The 17,594-nt window shown below is 37.3% G+C and overlaps 1 protein-coding gene across 1 annotated transcript; it reads left to right on the top strand.

Moving 5' to 3' along the window:
- The first annotated feature begins 3,820 nt into the window (after positions 1-3,820).
- LOC121799565 (tropinone reductase homolog) lies at positions 3,821-14,472 on the top strand. Its single transcript, XM_042198972.1, has 5 exons — positions 3,821-4,003; positions 4,119-4,326; positions 5,986-6,202; positions 12,545-12,651; positions 14,206-14,472. The coding sequence occupies exons 1-5, from the start codon at positions 3,912-3,914 to the stop codon at positions 14,386-14,388; spliced, it is 807 nt and encodes a 268-aa protein (XP_042054906.1). The 5' UTR covers positions 3,821-3,911; the 3' UTR covers positions 14,389-14,472.
- Positions 14,473-17,594: the final 3,122 nt, after the last annotated feature.

The following is a 17,594-nucleotide window of genomic DNA, read 5'->3' as shown; positions in this document are numbered from 1 at the left end:
TAGGATAAAAATAAATTCATATTAATATTAATCCTAATCCATCTAGAATTTATTCTTGGAGTAAATTCATATAAATCCAAAGAATTAGATAATATTATATTATCATTCTTCAAATCCATCTAGAACTCATATATGAATAAATTCATATAAATGCATAGGATAAGAATAAAATATTATATTATTACTATCCAAATCCATCAAGAATTTATCTATGAATAAATTCATATAAACTCATAGGATAAGAATAAAATAATATTATCATTATCTAAATCCAACTAGGATTTGTATAGGGATAAATCCACATTAATCCATAGGATATAGATAAATAAAAATTAGATTGTCATTATTCAAATTTAACTATGATTCATCTAGGAATTAAAATCACTACAAATCCATAAAATAAGGAAAAAATCTAATTAATTCATAATTAAATCTCATATAATATATAAAATATCATTTTCATATTTATCTTGAATTATTTCCAAAATTGAATCCATGGATTTGGAAACCCTAATCAAAATTTGGAAAGCGAAGTCACGGAACGAGGCGATGCGACGTCGCGCATAGGAAAAACCCTAGTTTGACGCACTGTTGGGGCTGCTCACTGAGGGACGCCGCTGCTGCCCGACATCGATGTTGTTGTGTCGTATCTGACGCTGCTGCTGCATCGTCGTTGCTGCTCTCGCGTCGCCTCCGACAGCCCTCTCGGCACTGCAGCGTTGTTTTACTGCTGCTCCTGCACCGATCATCCCTCTGTCGGACTCCCACTGAAAAATGCTGCAGCGCTGGGCTCCCACTCATCTCGCGAGCTCACCAAGCCTGACGCCTCCGAAGGCATTGGCTCTGATAACAATTGTTGGGGTTTGGAGCCCCTTGCACAGCGGAAGACTTGTACAAAAAAAATAAATCAGACGTATGATCTATTTGACAGATTATGGGGTTAATCTATTCACATGTTAACACATAATTGCATGCTAGAACGCAAATAATTCATGCTTAAAGAATATAAATCCTAAAACATGAATTCTACAGTTTAGAGTTACTAATTTGATTCTCCAAAGAATCGTCGCTTGCTCACGCCTTCTCCACGATGATCGTCAATACTAGACCACGGATCTTCTGACTGGTTCCCGAACTGTATCTCGATATCAGGGTGGGCTGATCTTATCAAAATACTATGACTCAAATAACGAGACAGAATTTTCTCACGGAGGAGGAGCTGAAAAACTCACGGAGGAGAAAATTAGAAAATTTCGTCCTCCTTTAAAAAGAGAAGGGACGAAAATTTCATCTTTAAATATTGTGTTTTCTGTCCCATTTATTCTCCTATTTATATTAAGTTCATATTGGGCACAGTCAGGGATCTATGGAAGGTTTTGGATATGGGCTCCCCAATTAGCTTTTTACTAATTAAATTGAACCCACAATTTAATAAAAGCTTATATTGGAATATTACGAGCAACCACTACAGAAGTAATATTGACCTCCACATCCAAATAAAAAATTACAAGTAATTCGGGTTTCCATTTTGTTTATAATTTATTTCTCGCGTTTAAGATATAAATGTCTATTAATTAATTAAAATCTGCTATGGACTTAATTAATTAACATCTTATCATTTTACCTTAAAGTGGACGACGCCCACAACCAGTCTACTAAGCATAAGACTTAGGCTTTGTTTACTTCTTATGCATTTAAATGTTTATAAAACATCTTATAAACGCACAACCAAACACAATGTAATAATATACTGATTCTATTCGTGCAAACTGCTCGAATAATATTGAATCGGGTTAAAAGTGGATTGTAGAGTTTTCCGTATACAAGCAAGATTATATTCGCGCGAACTTGCTCGAAATATGCTTTTCAGTATACTAAACCTAACAGTTAAAAGTTGACTGTTGTAATTTCTTGGGATTTTATGTTTTTGAGAATTTCAGTCACTTTAGCCAAATATTTTCTCACCTTACCAAAGAGCCTACATTATAACCTAAATAAAAGACCTTTCGCACTCTGGATTTATTGTCACTCGAAGTAGAAGAGATGTTAGACATTGAGCAAGCCTATGGTAATCCATGTATTTTGTTATTGATTTGACTGTCTACTTGATATCTTATACACTTTTTAGTGAGGTGAATACACGCAAAGATATATATCCCGAGTGATGAATGAATCCAAGTTGAAATACAAGTTAGTAGTAAGAGTGCATTCGAAGGCTTGACTTGATGGAAATCATATTGTGATATGCTCATTTATTCTGTATTCTCTAGCAATTGTTTAAGTTTGGGGGAATTGATTTACTTCGGTTTTGCATGGTTTTAGAGAGTAGTTTTACTTGGTTTTGATCATATATGGTGTACTTTGAGACATGGTTATAGCTACTTCTCTATGATATTGGTATTTTGACCACTTTGTGAAGAATGTGTTGAAAAATGGTTGAAAACGAGCTTAAATGGCAAAAGGAAGCATCCGGGATGAAAAAGGGCGAAAATGCTGAACAAAGCAGGCAAGCCGCCAGCTTCGCACAATGACCAACCTGGCGACTCGCCAAGATCCTTGCACCAAAATGTCGTGAGCACCTGGCGACTCACCAGCTTCGACAGTCAACGAACCTTGCGGTCCGCTAGGTTCGACCAACAGTTCTATCGATGGAAATTAGAGCCCTAATGAATAAAATATGCCAGAGACGTCTCCTGCACAACTTTTACACGCCTTTAACAAAAAAATCTTAGATTTTAGCCTACGAAGAAGAGAAGAGCGAAAGGATGACGAGTATTCTTCGTAAGACTGAAGATGAGGCCTCTAATCCGCCTAATCCAATTCTAGGAGTTTTTGTGATTTAATTTTGTTCAAACAATTTTTTGAATATTTTCTTGAATATTTCTTTGGTTTCTGCGATGAACATGCATAGCTAAGTCCTTTGTAGAGTTCTACGGGGGAGATACAATGATTCTTATGTTTCACTGATTTCCTTTTTCTGTGCCTTGGCTTATGTGGTTTTTTGATTTGTTCTGTGCTTATACATTTATTTTACTTGTCACCGTATAAATGCATGTAGATTTTACTACAATAATCGAGAGATGAGTAGTTTAATTTGAAAGATGAGAAATTGATGTCTTTGAGTGAAGCAATTTATCTTAGGAGCTTTTAGAAGTTGTTATCTTAGTTCTAGGAAGGAGACTTCGGTTCTAGGTAACAATATACAAATTGTATGCTTCGGGAAAAGATATGGTTTTACCTTAGTGATAGCTTAATAACCCTTGAAACCCTTTGTTGGCATAGTTTGGAATTTAGTTGAACATATGATAGTTGTTATCGATCACGTAGGATTCTACCTTCCTAATTCTTGATCTATATCTTTTTTCTTTTATTTGCTTTTATTTATCCAAGTTATTTCCATTTGCTTTAGTTATTTCAATTATTGTTTATATTTTTGCTTTCATTAGATTTACTAAAACAAATATTTTTGCTTCATCTAGATAGTACCGTTCAGATGGATTTTTGGTACTTAGGTTAATACTCATTGTCTCAGTGGATATGATACTCTTGCTTACTATTTGTTATATTAGCCTAGTACACTTGCGGATATATTTGTGTTTAAAATAAATTCAGTTAATGAGCTATATATAGAGAGTAAAAAATAAAAAAATAAAAAAATAAAAAAATAAAAAATAAAAAATAAAAATAAAAATAGCATTGTAGTTGTAGAAACTATGCTACGAGTCACCATCTTGCCGATTCACAGATTCTATCGGTGAATTATAATAGTATAAACATTAAATAGAGAAACAAAATCCCCAACTCCCAACTAGGACGGCACCCCACTTTGTTCCAATTCCAAAGATAATAAGTATCAACTCAACTTCACAAGTCAATTACTTAAACCAAAACCCAAACTAAAAAAAAAAGACATGGCATCGAAAGACCAGAATTCCAACAGGCAAAAACGATGGAGTCTCGAAGCAATGACAGCACTTGTCACTGGTGGCACCAGAGGAATCGGGTTATATTTTTTTTCTTTTGACTAATCATTCAATTTACATGGTATATCTACCTCGATCTTTTTCATAACTCAATTCATTTATATTTTTGTGTGTGTGTGTTTATATTATATATAGATACGCCATTGTTGAAGAGCTTGCTGAATTTGGTGCGACGATTTATACATGTTCGAGAAATGGTTCTGAGCTTAATGAAAGGTTGAAAGAATGGGAGGCTAAAGGGTTTAAGGTGAAGGGATCAGTTTGTGACTTGACTTCAAGAACTCAAAGAGAAGAACTTATCAAAAATGTCTCTTTAGAATTTAATGGAAAGCTTAATATCTTGGTAAGTAGACAAAATATCCTCCTTTTTAACATGTTTATTGACCTATCATACAGCCATTTTCAAAGTCAGCCAATGTGTTTTTCAAGGGTAAATTATTTAACAAAATATGCTTGACAAAAATTCAGTATTATTGGAGTACAAAATCCTGAACTTATATACTCCATCCATCTGTTTAACTCTAAGTGACATATTTTTCTATTTGGAATATCTCACTCTAAATGACACATTTCTAAATATAGAAACATCATTCTCTCTATTTTATTTCTTTATGTTACTTTATTCTTTCATTTTATTCATAAAATAACACTATATAAAATTGCATGTCAAATTAGAAATGTTCCAATTAGAATAAGACGAATGTCGACTTATCTTTACACATCCCTTTTGTATTTCCGAAGGCACCATTACACAAAAATATTAAGCGTTAAAATCTAGCTAAATTATCTTTGTGGCCCACAAGAAATAAAAAAAATTAGACAAATTGATCTTTTTTACTTGGACATATGTGATGCAAATTAATTGGTAGATGACATCTGCACGTATTATTTTTTTTATAATTGAGAGATTATATCTTTAATAAGTATAGACAAATATTGGCGACTTATTTGGTTGTTCTATCCATAACTCGGTTTACTACCTCATCCCCATTTGTTTCGATATCCATAAACCATAGTATACATTAGTTTTAAACAAATTGGACCACCTAGTTCTTCAATAGATGATGCCCCTCCAAATCACTGCACAATCTTGATTATGTTGTTAATTGATGTGGGAATCTTATTTACGTGATTATTAAAATATACTATTAAACGACGACAGTATATATATATATATATATATATATATATATATATATATATATATATATATATATATATATATATATATATATATATATAGGGAGATGATCAAAATAAGTATGTGTTTAAATCCAGAAATGCAGACCAAATCTTGGCCCTAGGATTAGATGATCTAATGGTCAATAATTAATCAAAAACACGGAAGGTCATAATTAAGCAATTTTAGGTCATATTATAATATTTGAGTTTAATGTCATGCTAAGATCGTTTTAGGTCATGCTTTGTTAGCATGATCTAAAAATTACCTAATTATGACCTAAAAGTGACCTAATTATGATATTGTTCTGCGTTTCTGTATTTAAATCTAGTTTTGCATAGATCAAAACCCTATATATATATACATATATATATATATGCTTCCTTATAAACTTTTTCTTTCCTTCTTTTGTAGTACTATGATTTAAAAAAATAAAATTGTAATAAAGGCCGGCTGATCTTATACGTATGTAACAAGGCATGAGCATTCATATTCTTACACTAATTGTACTCAAGTTGTCTCATAAAAATTTTAGTTAAATATCAAGTTGTCACATAAAAATTATAGATATTTAGGACGGCACAAGTTTTGATAAACAATTTGTAAAAGTAACAGAGAGAAAGAAAAAATAATTATAGTATTGTTAGTGAGAACGAGGTTCTAAGTTAAAAAAAAATAGAAGGGGCTATTTTTATAGAACGATCTAAAATGGAAAAAGTTTATATTTTTATGGAACATATAGGAGTATTAAAGTCAAATCTAGCATATAGCATGCATGATGCATGGATGGAATACTGAATAAATTTGTGTGAATGATGATAGATAAACAACGCTGCAATAACTAAACTGAAGCATGCTTGTGATCACACTGCTGAAGACTTGGATGGAATAGTGTCAGCAAACGTAGAATCCCCTTATCATATTTCCCAATTAGCTTATCCTCTTCTGAAAGCATCTACATCCGCAAACATCGTTTTCATCTCTTCTGTTGCTGGTGGCGTCGCCCTCCCTGCTCTCTCTGCTTATGCTGCTTCCAAAGGTATTATTCACTATATAAACTACTATCATATATATATATATATATGGGACCGCTAGGGCGCATTGAAAGCTAGCGAGAGAGGTTTCCCTCAGCCTAATGACTTTAGTTCACACAACATATTGTTAGTATATCAATACCGCTCAACTGATCAAGTCAATGATGAAGAGATCAAGTGGGCAACTATCCAGTCGTTGGTAATGCAAACGGAGAGGCTTAGGCCTTCAATACCTTAACCCACAATACTATAGATTAGTAAAGGGAAGTAAGGGCCAAACCCACAGGGACAGAGGCATGTCGAGTTGTGTATGAGACATGTTGGGGGTTGGCTGTTGCCACGCTTCACTACTGTGGGTTAACTAAAATCACTCAAGCAATGGACTAACTTGATCAACTAAACTATCAACATGAACAACATAACTTGAATTGATCAACTCAGATAATAACCACACATCAACATAACAGCGGGGACCACTGAAAGAAAAGCGCACTACAAAAAAAGCTGCAAACAACGATAAGGAGACAGGGACTGCGATCCTAACGAACTATGACCTTCTTCTTCACTAAGCATCTAAAAACAAACATCACAGCAGAGGAAGGCAGAGATAGCCTGGTCACTCCAAATATTTTGCAGTCTCAAATTCCTCCCTTCCCTTTGGTTCAGTCTGGTTAGTCTATCAGTTCGTCAAGATAGCCCTACTCTAGCCAATTGTTGGATTCACTCGGTCACTCATTCCTCACCAGAGATGTTAGGATCATTCACTCATTCATTTGGCCATACCACTGATGCTTGAGTTCCATAGGCACAGACTAGTTCCTTAAGGTCTTTCTTAGTGTTGTAACGGAGCTAGGGGTCATGGTGTAAGTAGGTAAGGATCCTAGGGGTTCTAAGTTCATAAAATTCTTCACAACAACGAAGGACATGTGAACTTGGGAACAAAACTGGAGCAGCCTCCCTATTACATCTTCAATCTTCCCCACATAAACACTATCCTTTGGCCATTGTGGCCTTATTCATCTAACCTTTCATAGGGTCAGGTTACATTCTTTTCCAGCCCTTCCCATCAACTACGCATTTTTTTTGGTCGGGTTACACTTTCTCCTGCCCTTTATTCTTTTTTTTTTGTGTGGGTCGGTTATACATTCTCCCTATCCATTTTCTAATTTTCTTTCTTTTTCTGTCTTTTTGTTCTACCCGCTTGGCTTTAACTCTCCTTTTTCATCCCCAGCTGGTTAACTGCTCCGTTCTATCCCTTAACTCATCTGGCATGGAGGCTCATGGTTTCAAAGGAAGGTACGTTCGAAATTTTGGCTCAAAGTGGGGTAACTAAGGGGTGGGGTAACTAAGGGGTGCCCTTACGACGAGGATGCTTTTAATCTCCCTGTTTGAAATTTCAGCTTGACCATTGCTTTGTGGATGATAAGGAGTGGATAGACGGTGGTTTACCCCATACTTCTTCATTTGAGCTTCGATTGTGCGGTTACAAAAATGAGTGCCTTGGTCCGAGATAATAGCCCTAGGGACTCCATACCTGCTGAATATGTTGGACTTCAGAAACTTTGAGACCTCTTGAGCCTGTCACTGTTGCCTTGGCTTCCACCCACTTAGATACATAGTCGACTGCGACTAGAGTGTACGAGTTCTCATAGAATGAAGGAAAAGGTCCCATAAAATCCATTCCCCATACATCAAATATTTCACGTACCACGATGGGTACTTGTGGCATCTCATCTTTGGCAGAAATCCCACCAGTTAACTGACACCGGCTACACCTTTTGCAGAATTCATAGGCGTCCTTATGAAGATCTGGCTAATAGAATCCACTGTCTAGAACCTTCCTCGATGTCTTCTTAGGACCGAAATGACCACCACAGGCAAGAGAGTGACAATGAACCAATATGTCTTCTTGATCCCACTCTGGAATGCACCTCCTGATGACCTGATCAATTCCCATTTTCCACAAATACGGGTCATCCCAAAAGTAGTACTTGGCTTCACTCTTAATATTTAACTTCTTGGCTCTTGTCACCTCTAATGTAGAAGGTAGCTCACCGGTTATTAAATAGTTTACTATATCAGCGAACCAGGGTTCAGCTTGCCTTCTGCTTACTTCATATAAAAAGGCTACTGGATCAGCTGCATCAAGCGCATCCTTCCAGCTGATCAGGACATTCGATCCTTGGGCACAATATAGGTGTTCCTCCGAAAAAGCATCAGGGACATCTTCTTTATCCTCTCCTTGATTTATCATGCTCAAGCGGTCTGCCACTTTGTACTCTGTCCCAGCTTTATCCTTTGCCTCCCAGTGAAATTCTTGCAGAAGTAACACCCAACGGATCAGCCTGGGCTTTGATTTATTCTTCGCTAGCAGGTATTTGATAGCTGCGTGATCGGTGTACACTATGACTTTGGATCCCAACAGATATGGACGAAACTTCTCAAAAGAGTACACAATAGCCAGCATCTCTTTCTCCGTAGTGTCTTAGCTCTTCTGAGCTTGATTCAACGTCTTACATGATTAGAATATCCCATAGCACTTCCCTTCTATCTTCTGTCCAACACTGTTCCCCCAAAGGGTTCAGCATAGTCCTTCCTCGACCTCAGAGTAATCTTGCTAATGTTGGTTCTATCTGACATCTTGACAGTGGCAGGAAGGTGACCATTATGCTCGCGTATCTCGCTCAATGTAGTTGCCATTTGTGAGATTTGTTTGGTAAGCATGTCCAAGGCTGCCTTGTGTTCCAGTTGAGCATCTTGTAGCCTATGTACCACATCATTGTAGGCCTGAATGTTTCCTTGGATATGCTGCAGAGAGTTTAGCAAATCTCCAATTAGGTCCTATGTTCCCTTGGGTTGCTTGGACATCGACTGGCTGGAGGTTGCTCCCGGTTGATTACCGTAAGAGGATTCTGACCCATGATGGAAATTTCCATTTGGTCCATGTTGCTGCAAGGGGGCACTTGGATTCTGATTTTGGTAGCTTCTCTGATGCGATGGAACATAAGAGACCATTTGATTGTTCTGATTCTTGTTCTGCCAGTGCGGCTGATTCCCCTGTCCCCTATTGTTGTTCCAGTTGTTCTGCCCTTCGTGGTTCTGATTTTGCCATTGGGGTTGCCCCTCATGCTGCTGTGGATAACTGATAGCCGGCGGCTGTTGATAAGTTATGGCCGGTGGTCGCTGGTAGGTAATAGCAGGTAGTTGTTGATACATGCTGACTGGTGGTGGTGGCGGACTCTGGTTCTGATCCGACCATCTAAAATTTGGGTGTTCTCTCCATGGAGTTTCTCTCTGTTTCCTGGGAACCCAGTTCCCAATAGGACTCCAATGCCTAGAGGCACTCACCTGAACTTGAAGATCAGGGTCTCCCTGAGGTCCGTAGCTGGGATATATCCCTTCCTAGCTTACTACATCATTCACTTTCTCCTGCGGGACAGGCTGGTTCTGTTTCTCCATCGTGGCCAACAATGCCTTTTTCATCTTGTACATGCGAGCCTCCATTCTCTCCTTGGTTGTTTCTGCATAGGTATTCGCTGGCACCCGCCTTAAGATTGTGGTACGTGGATTATCATATGCCCTATTGGCATTGATCAATCTATCCAGAACTCTATTGGCCTCACTCACCTTCAGTTTAGAAAAGTCACCACCACTCGAAGAGTTCATTAGATCTTTGCTCTCAGGGGTTAGTCCTTCATAAAAAGTGTTGTAAACATCGGCTTACACCATACGGTTATTCGGGCATGCATTGAGCAGTCTTTTGTATCTTCCCTAGTATTCACTCAAAGTTTCCTCAGTCTCCTGTCGGGCTCCTTGAATCTCTTTCTTTAGGGCATTTGTTTTTGTCGAGGGAAAGAAGTAATCCAAGAATATTTGTTGAAACTCCGACCAGGTCCCTATAAATCTCTGAGGCAGCCTCATGAACCCGGTGTCAGCCTCGCCTTGTAATGCGAAAGGAATAGCATGCAGCCTATAATCTTCCTCGCTTGATCCCATTAGTCGCTTCTGAATTCTACAAAGTTTGCAGAATTCGTGCACTCTTCGCCCTTAAAAATGTGGCATGACCGCCAGTACATTGTTCTATATCTCAATCCCTGACTAAGCAAGAGTCACCATTATGGCCTGAGAAGGCTCGCCGTCTATGTGGGCGTTTAGGGATCCAATCTCTAGATCATTATCTTCTATATCCGTCATTGGAGCAGGTTTTTCCTCTGGCTCAGTTTCTTCCTTATTTTGTTTGACAAACGGGAGTGTATCTTCCTCCCCTTCAGAGCTTGAATGTGACAATGGGGTTAGCTGCTGCTCTTATCCTCCAGTTACCCTTTGTGTCTCTCTAGTTCACTGTGTTGTTCCAGCATCCAAAATTCAGGCTCCGGTGCATAAACTGCAAAAGAAAATAAACAAAATAAATCAACTATTTACACCAAATATCTCAAACACATGCACATAAAAAACGCCATCCATCCCCGGCAGCGGCGCCATTTGAAAGCTAGCGAGCGAGGTTTTCCTCAACCTAATGACTCTAGTTCACACAACAGATTTTTTATATGTCGAGACTACTCAACTGATCAAGTCAATGATGAAGAGATTAAGTGGGCACTATCCAGTCGTTGGTCATGCAAACGGAGAGGCTTAGGGCTTTCAATACCTTAACCCACAATACTATAGATTAGTAAAGGGAAGTAAGGGTCGAATCCCACAGGGACAGAGACATGTCGAGTTGTGTATGAGACATGTTGGGGGGTTGGCTGCTGCCACGCTTCACTACTGTGGGTTAACTAAAATCACTCAAGCAATGGACTAACTTGATCAACTAAACTATCAACATGAACAACATAACTTGAACTGATCAACTCAGATAATAACCACACGTCAACATAACCGCGGGGACCACTGAAAGAAAAGAGCACTACAAAAAAAGCTGCAAACAACGAAAAGGCGACAGGGACTGCGATCCTAATGAACTACGACCTTCTTCTTCACTATGCATCTTAAAACAAACATCACAACAGAGGAAGGCACAACATATGACATTAAAGCGAGAAACAAACAATTCAAAACATGAATCCATGCGATTTAACCCAAGAGAAAACAAATCTTAGGTATCTATCCTAAACTCAAGCAAGTTAACGAAGTGTAACTTAGATCTAACTGTGAAGAATCGGAAGACAGAGCAACAGAGGTAATATAAACAAGATCCAACTCCGAAATCACCGAATCCAACCCAACATGCATCACATACTTCATCCTAACTTCAGATCTAAACATAAATCACTGAGTTGCGCAGAGCTAACTTCCAAATTAGAATAGAACTAAGCTAAATAAAAGAAACACGAATAGAAAACATCGGATCCAAAGTAGCTTGCATTGAAAACTCCATTTCTCAAACGATCCTCAACAAACAAAATAGAATTCCAAAGCGTAAATTCAGAAGATCGATCAACAACAAGGAACAGAGTAGAGACTAAACAAAATAACTAAAATTCGGAAGAAAACATGAACGAAAACTAAGCAACAATTGTTTCCACCCCTCGGGTTTTAAAGAAAAACAAACTATGAAGGCTTATTAGGCAGATCTGCGTCTTTTCTTCCCTGACGAGGAAGAAAAGAGGAAGGTTGAAGTAGAACTGCGGCTTCGATCACTCCTAACTTCCGTGCTCCATGCTTGAAAATGTAAAAGAGGACTGTGTAGTGATTGAGGTGATAGTGACTGAGGTGATTCTGGACTCGGAAAAAACTCTCTTTTGCATGCATTCTTCTTGCTATTTATAGGATGATGTTTAGCCCAAATTCCTAGGTTAAGCCCATCCTATCTTGACATTTGTGCCCTTGAGATGGCATCTTTTATTGTCTCTCATGTGACTCATCATTTCATGTGGTGCACTCTACTCGATCAACTTTTCGGCTAGGCAAGTTCCGCTGCTTGTACACAACTGATCAACTTAGCTCCATTTCTGGCCATTTTTCACTCCTTTATCGAGTTGATCAAGTTGATCCTGCATTTGCCGCTTGTACACTTTATAGCCCATGCACACTTAAATTCAACACTTTTTCGCACATTATTAACCTGTTTAGTGTAATAAACCCCTATAAAAATATGCTTGTAACGAGCCCTATCATGCATCCTTAATTAAAGTCACTACGTACATCCAATCTTGTGATGCCACATGGCACGAAACATGCAATATTGTAAACACTAAAATACAATATACATTTGTGAACTGTAGATGGATTTCCGCAAATTGCATTTTAGTTATAGGCAGATTGCATTTTGCAGATTATATATAGACGGTTTTATTTGCATTTCATATAAAAATGGCAACGGTCTAATATCCTTCATATTCCAGGTGCCATAAATCAACTTACAAAGAATTTGGCGTGCGAGTGGGCCAAGGACAATATCTGTGTCAACGCCGTCGCACCTTTTGGTGTTAGGACCACCATCATCAAGCCCGTATGTATAATTATGTTTTGCACTCCTCCCATTCTCTCATAATTGATTCATTTTCCTATTTTGGGAAGCTCACTTATAGTTGAATTATTTTTATATATAATACTCCTTCCGTCCCATAGAAATAGGCTAATTGAAGATGACAAAGGTTTTAATACGTACTCCCTCTGCCCCACAATAGAAGTCAAAATAGGTGTGGCCATGAGTTCTAAGAAATGTAAAAGATAGTGGGTTAGAAAAAAGTTAATAAAATTTGGGGTCTACTTTTTTATATAGTATAATAGAATGTGAGTAGAGTAAGTTAGTGGAATGTGAGAGCTACTCATCATTTATGATAAAAGTGAAATGCGACTCTTATTGTGGGACGGACTGAAATGGAAAAATGTGACTCTTGTTATAGAACGAGGGGAGTAATTAGTAAAGTAAGAGAGTAAGAGAAAAAGTGATTGAAATAATGTACTAGATGATGGGGCTCATACATGACACTACAAAAAAATGCAAAATAGTGACAGAATTAGTGACGACATCCAATAGCTCAACAACTAAAGACTGAAATGCGTCAGACACTAATAAGTGACAGATTACTCCGTCACTAATGCGAAGCAGTCGCCTATGGTTTCCGTCATAGTAAATTTAGTGACAGAAACTCCGTCACTAAAACTTTTTACTGACAAGTTTATTAATGACGTATCTACCGAAACTTGATCTGTCACTAATCTTTTAAGTGAAGTAATTTTACTGACTAGTGATGGAAATATTCATCACTAATTGGCGAGTTTTTTGTTGTGTGATAAAGTAAAAAGGAAGAAGAAAAAGATTTTCATAAATGGATATAGACAATTTTAATGGGACGGACGAAAAGGAAATTCAGCCTATTTCTATAGGACGGAAGGAGTAATAATTAACATTTTTTCACACTCTTATTTCACTCTGTTACTTTATTCTCTCTACTTTATTCACTTTCTACTCTATTATCTCTATTTTTTTTCTTACTTTTTTATCAATCTACTTAACACCCTAAACATCTCTTTCTTAAACCTAGTGCCGAAAAGTTATGTCTCAAATATATAGAAATGTAGGGAGTATCTAAAACTTTGATTTATGTCCAGCTCAATTTAATTGAGATGTTTTTTTTTTGTCGATCAACTTAAGATGAGCTAGCAGACTCATTGTTTCGATAACAAATTATACTCCCTCCATCCCACAATAGGAGCCACATTTGTTGTGGGCACGGGTTTTAAGAAATACTAAAGAATAGTGGATTGGAAAAGTTAGTGGAATATGAGGTCTACTTTTTTATATTGATTTTATAATAGAATGTAAGTGAATTAAGTTACTGAAATGTGTGACATACTTACCATTTATGATAAAAGTGAATTGTGACTCTTATTGTGGGATGGACCGAAATGACAAAATGTTTGTGAACCGGAGGGAGAGAGTATATGTTATTATATTTCAAGTTGGGGATACCATACCATGACCATTTTTTAAAGAAAAATGTTTTATCGAATTAGGGTTGGTACTAACATTTGTTGATTAACAATTTGATCTGATTAGGAAGAGGTGGAGGTGTCAATTCTGCAGATGTTGGCGCCTTTGATGGCTCGAACACATGTGAACCGAATAGCGGAAGCAGATGAGATTTCACCGCTGGTTGCATTTCTGTGCCTTCCTGTTGCTTCTTACATTACTGGTCAGGTTATTTATGTAGATGGAGGCTTCACAGCAGGCTGCTACTAATAATTCCCATATTAATTACTACTACATGTTATTTCTCTCCAAAGTTAAATAATCGTATAAACTATAAACTATAAACTACATTGTCCATTCAGAGACCTTATTAGCACCATTGGATTTTCTTACACATGGGTGTTGAAATTTTGGATATTGTTGCGTGTTTATTTATGTTAGTGTAAAATGTAGTGCTACTCTTTTTTATTTCAACTAAACGGAAGTATTTCTTTTAATATAGGGATTAAAATATTGTGTTAAATGAGATAAATAAAATAGGAGAGCTTAGAGAGAATAAAGTAAGAGAAAAAATATAGTACAAGTGATTAGATATTTTGATTTTTAATATACCAAAAAATATACGACTCAATTTAATTGAAACGTAGAGAATACATCACGTATCGACAAAACATGAAAGTAAAATTCTCTAAACTTCGATGTCATAATGCTAAGGACTTTTGCACTTTGGATTCTTTTTTTCAAAAATAACCTCAAGCTCCAAAAGGACATTTCGGCTTTTTTTTTAAAAAAATAACATTTGATATTATGGTGAAAATTATACATTTAAATATTCCTTATTCATATTAATAAGGAGGTTATTACTAGAGGAAATAAATAGGACAAAAAAAAAGAATATTCTCATATGATTATATTTATGACATCATAAGTAGGACATAATCAGGAAATCTTATCATCATCAACAAAACAAAAGGCGGGGGATGCGTGGCTGCAGCAGGGCTAGACCATCTACGAACCCGGAGCGATGAGAGAAGGAAGCAACAACAACAACGACAACATCAGAATGTGCAGTAGCAAGGTTAGAATGACCAGATATGGGATCAGTTGCAAGGGCAGCTACAAGAATGGCAGCAGACAAAACAGAGTGAGAATGTGTCATTCCGACCCATACGTGCGAGGGTGTGTTAAATGTCTAAAATCTTGTGTTAAGGATCGTCCTCCTTAACGTCGAAATCCACACGTAATCAAGAAACAAGTACCGTTGTTGTCGAGCGCCCAACGTTTGGGTCGGCGACTTGAACGGCAAAAGGGGGCTGCTGAGCGCGAGGATCTCTCGTCGGCAGCCTGAGGGTCGTTTCTTGAAGCTCACGTTTTGAGCCAAAGTATATATCTCATGGATTGATTGAATGATTCCTGATTACTATCATATGCAAATACTCCACATATTTATAATATGTGGGGATACAATGATATTCTATGGAAATAGAGTAAATCAAATCTAATAATATCTAAACTAATATGAGAAAGATAGGGTGAATCACAATTAACTAAATAGAATAATATCCTATGGATATTCCCTAATAATATGTAGATGATGATCGTATCAACTCTCTCATGGTTGAAATCCACCTTGTCCTCAAGGTGGGAACCACGAATGTCACGACCGCCCCCTAGGGTTAATAAAAGCGGGCGATCGCGACTTAAAGGGGCTTTAAAGGACATTCAAAGAAGGCTAGGGTTTTCAATAAAAGTGTGACCAATATTTAAGTTTAATAAATAAAACAACCAAAAGTATTTATGTTCAACAAGTAAATGACTAAGGGTTTAGCATTTATTCAAAATAAGTAACGAGTTTGCAAAAATCCCAAATGAAACAGTTTTAGAATTTAAATAAAAAGTATGTAAAGCAAACATCACAGCGGAAGCATCCAAGAGAAGAGTGACGTCATGTGTGAAGACACGAAGACACTCGGAGTTTCAAAACGACCATAGTTCATTATTAATTCCTGCTCAACACCATCAACCGCTCGTTGCTGCTCAACCTGCACATAGAGAAAACATATGCAGGCCTGAGTACTTTTGAAAATACTCAGTGGCTCATGCCGAAAACATTTTAAATAAGAGTACATATTATCATGCCATACGTAGGTAACCATCGGGGTTTGAGCTATATAAAGGCCCGAGGCATCAAAATATTTTCCATTGTTCAAAATAGCGACTGCGTAATCATTTTTCCCCATCGTCATCAACCATATCTGCCAATACATGACAAGGAATGCGGCCGCAAACCAGGTCACTAGACCGGCCAGCCCGTACGCTAGCACACAGTCTACCATAGGTGTACACTAATCCAAGTAGGGTTTGCGGCCCTACGAGGACCCGAATTCGATTTATATAACAGTGGCAACAGCCACATCAGATAGGCACGTTAAAACAAATCACGGCATGATAATCACTTTAAACCACCCTTATAGCTCCACAGTCATACGTAAAAGATTTTAGTAAAAGAAAACCTACAAAAATGTAGGGTAGAAAAGAAGCCCACCTCGACCGTTTAGATTTCGACTACTGCTTTCCCTTTGTTATCACGCTTCGCGCACGAGTTATTACCTTTAGATAATATATATATCTTATCAGTCACAACCATCGACTTAAAATTATGCATGTCTCTATCGTTTTCCCTTTTCCCCCCTTTGAACAGCGCATCATGTCATCACATATATCAATCAAGTAATTCACTTATAACAACATAGTGTTTTTGTCAAGATAGAAATCTGGCAGCACTGCGCAACCATTTTGTAAAAATTATTAAAACTTCACCCGACTTCCGTTGGGGCTAAAACTTTACGACAAAGTAGTAGACTCATCAAATAACTTTCAGTTTAAAAATCACGCCAAAATAACCTTTTTAGGTCGGTCAAATAGAAAACGTAACCTACTGGTAGAGAAAACATGTTTCTGGCAGAATTGCGCAGTCAACTTTAAAAATTCACCAAAACTTCATCTTTTATCCAAGACATCATGAAGTTTACTCAGGAAAAAGAATCGGTCAAATCGGAGTTCATTTGGTCGGTCAAAAACGAGTCGGAACTTACTGTTCGGAAACACAGTTTCTCATGCTTTTAGGAATTCGAATTAGGGTTTACCCCCACTTATTCAAAATCAACCTTTTCATGGTTTTAACACACAAACATACTTAAAAGAGTCCTCACACTCATGTTTTCATGAAATCACATATCATTCACCGAGGATTCATTAAATCATCAACCAATTGAAATCAAAATGCATTCACACATACGATTACACATTCCCACCGATTAAACCCTTAGATCTGCATTCCCTACACTCTCTACATGCATGACAGAGTCAAAGAAGGTTTAGATGGAGAGGAGTGAAGAATATAGGTTTGAATTTACCTTTCTTGGACGAAACAATCGGTAGAAAGCGAATAAAACCTTGGTTCTTCAATAATCTCT

Source organism: Salvia splendens, chromosome 4 (genome assembly GCF_004379255.2).
Source record: "Salvia splendens isolate huo1 chromosome 4, SspV2, whole genome shotgun sequence".
NCBI lineage: Eukaryota > Viridiplantae > Streptophyta > Magnoliopsida > Lamiales > Lamiaceae > Salvia > Salvia splendens.
The sequence above is the reverse complement of the archived record's forward strand: the minus strand, read 5'-3'. Positions and strand labels throughout refer to the sequence as shown.

Bases quoted from the DNA above. Each gene is read 5' to 3' on its own strand.
- LOC121799565 (XM_042198972.1), top strand. From the start codon at position 3,912: ATGGCATCGAAAGACCAGAATTCCAACAGGCAAAAACGATGGAGTCTC. The intron at 4,327-5,985 runs GTAAGTAGACAA...GAATGATGATAG, and splicing joins ATGGAAAGCTTAATATCTTG to ATAAACAACGCTGCAATAAC. The intron at 12,652-14,205 runs GTATGTATAATT...TGATCTGATTAG, and splicing joins GGACCACCATCATCAAGCCC to GAAGAGGTGGAGGTGTCAAT.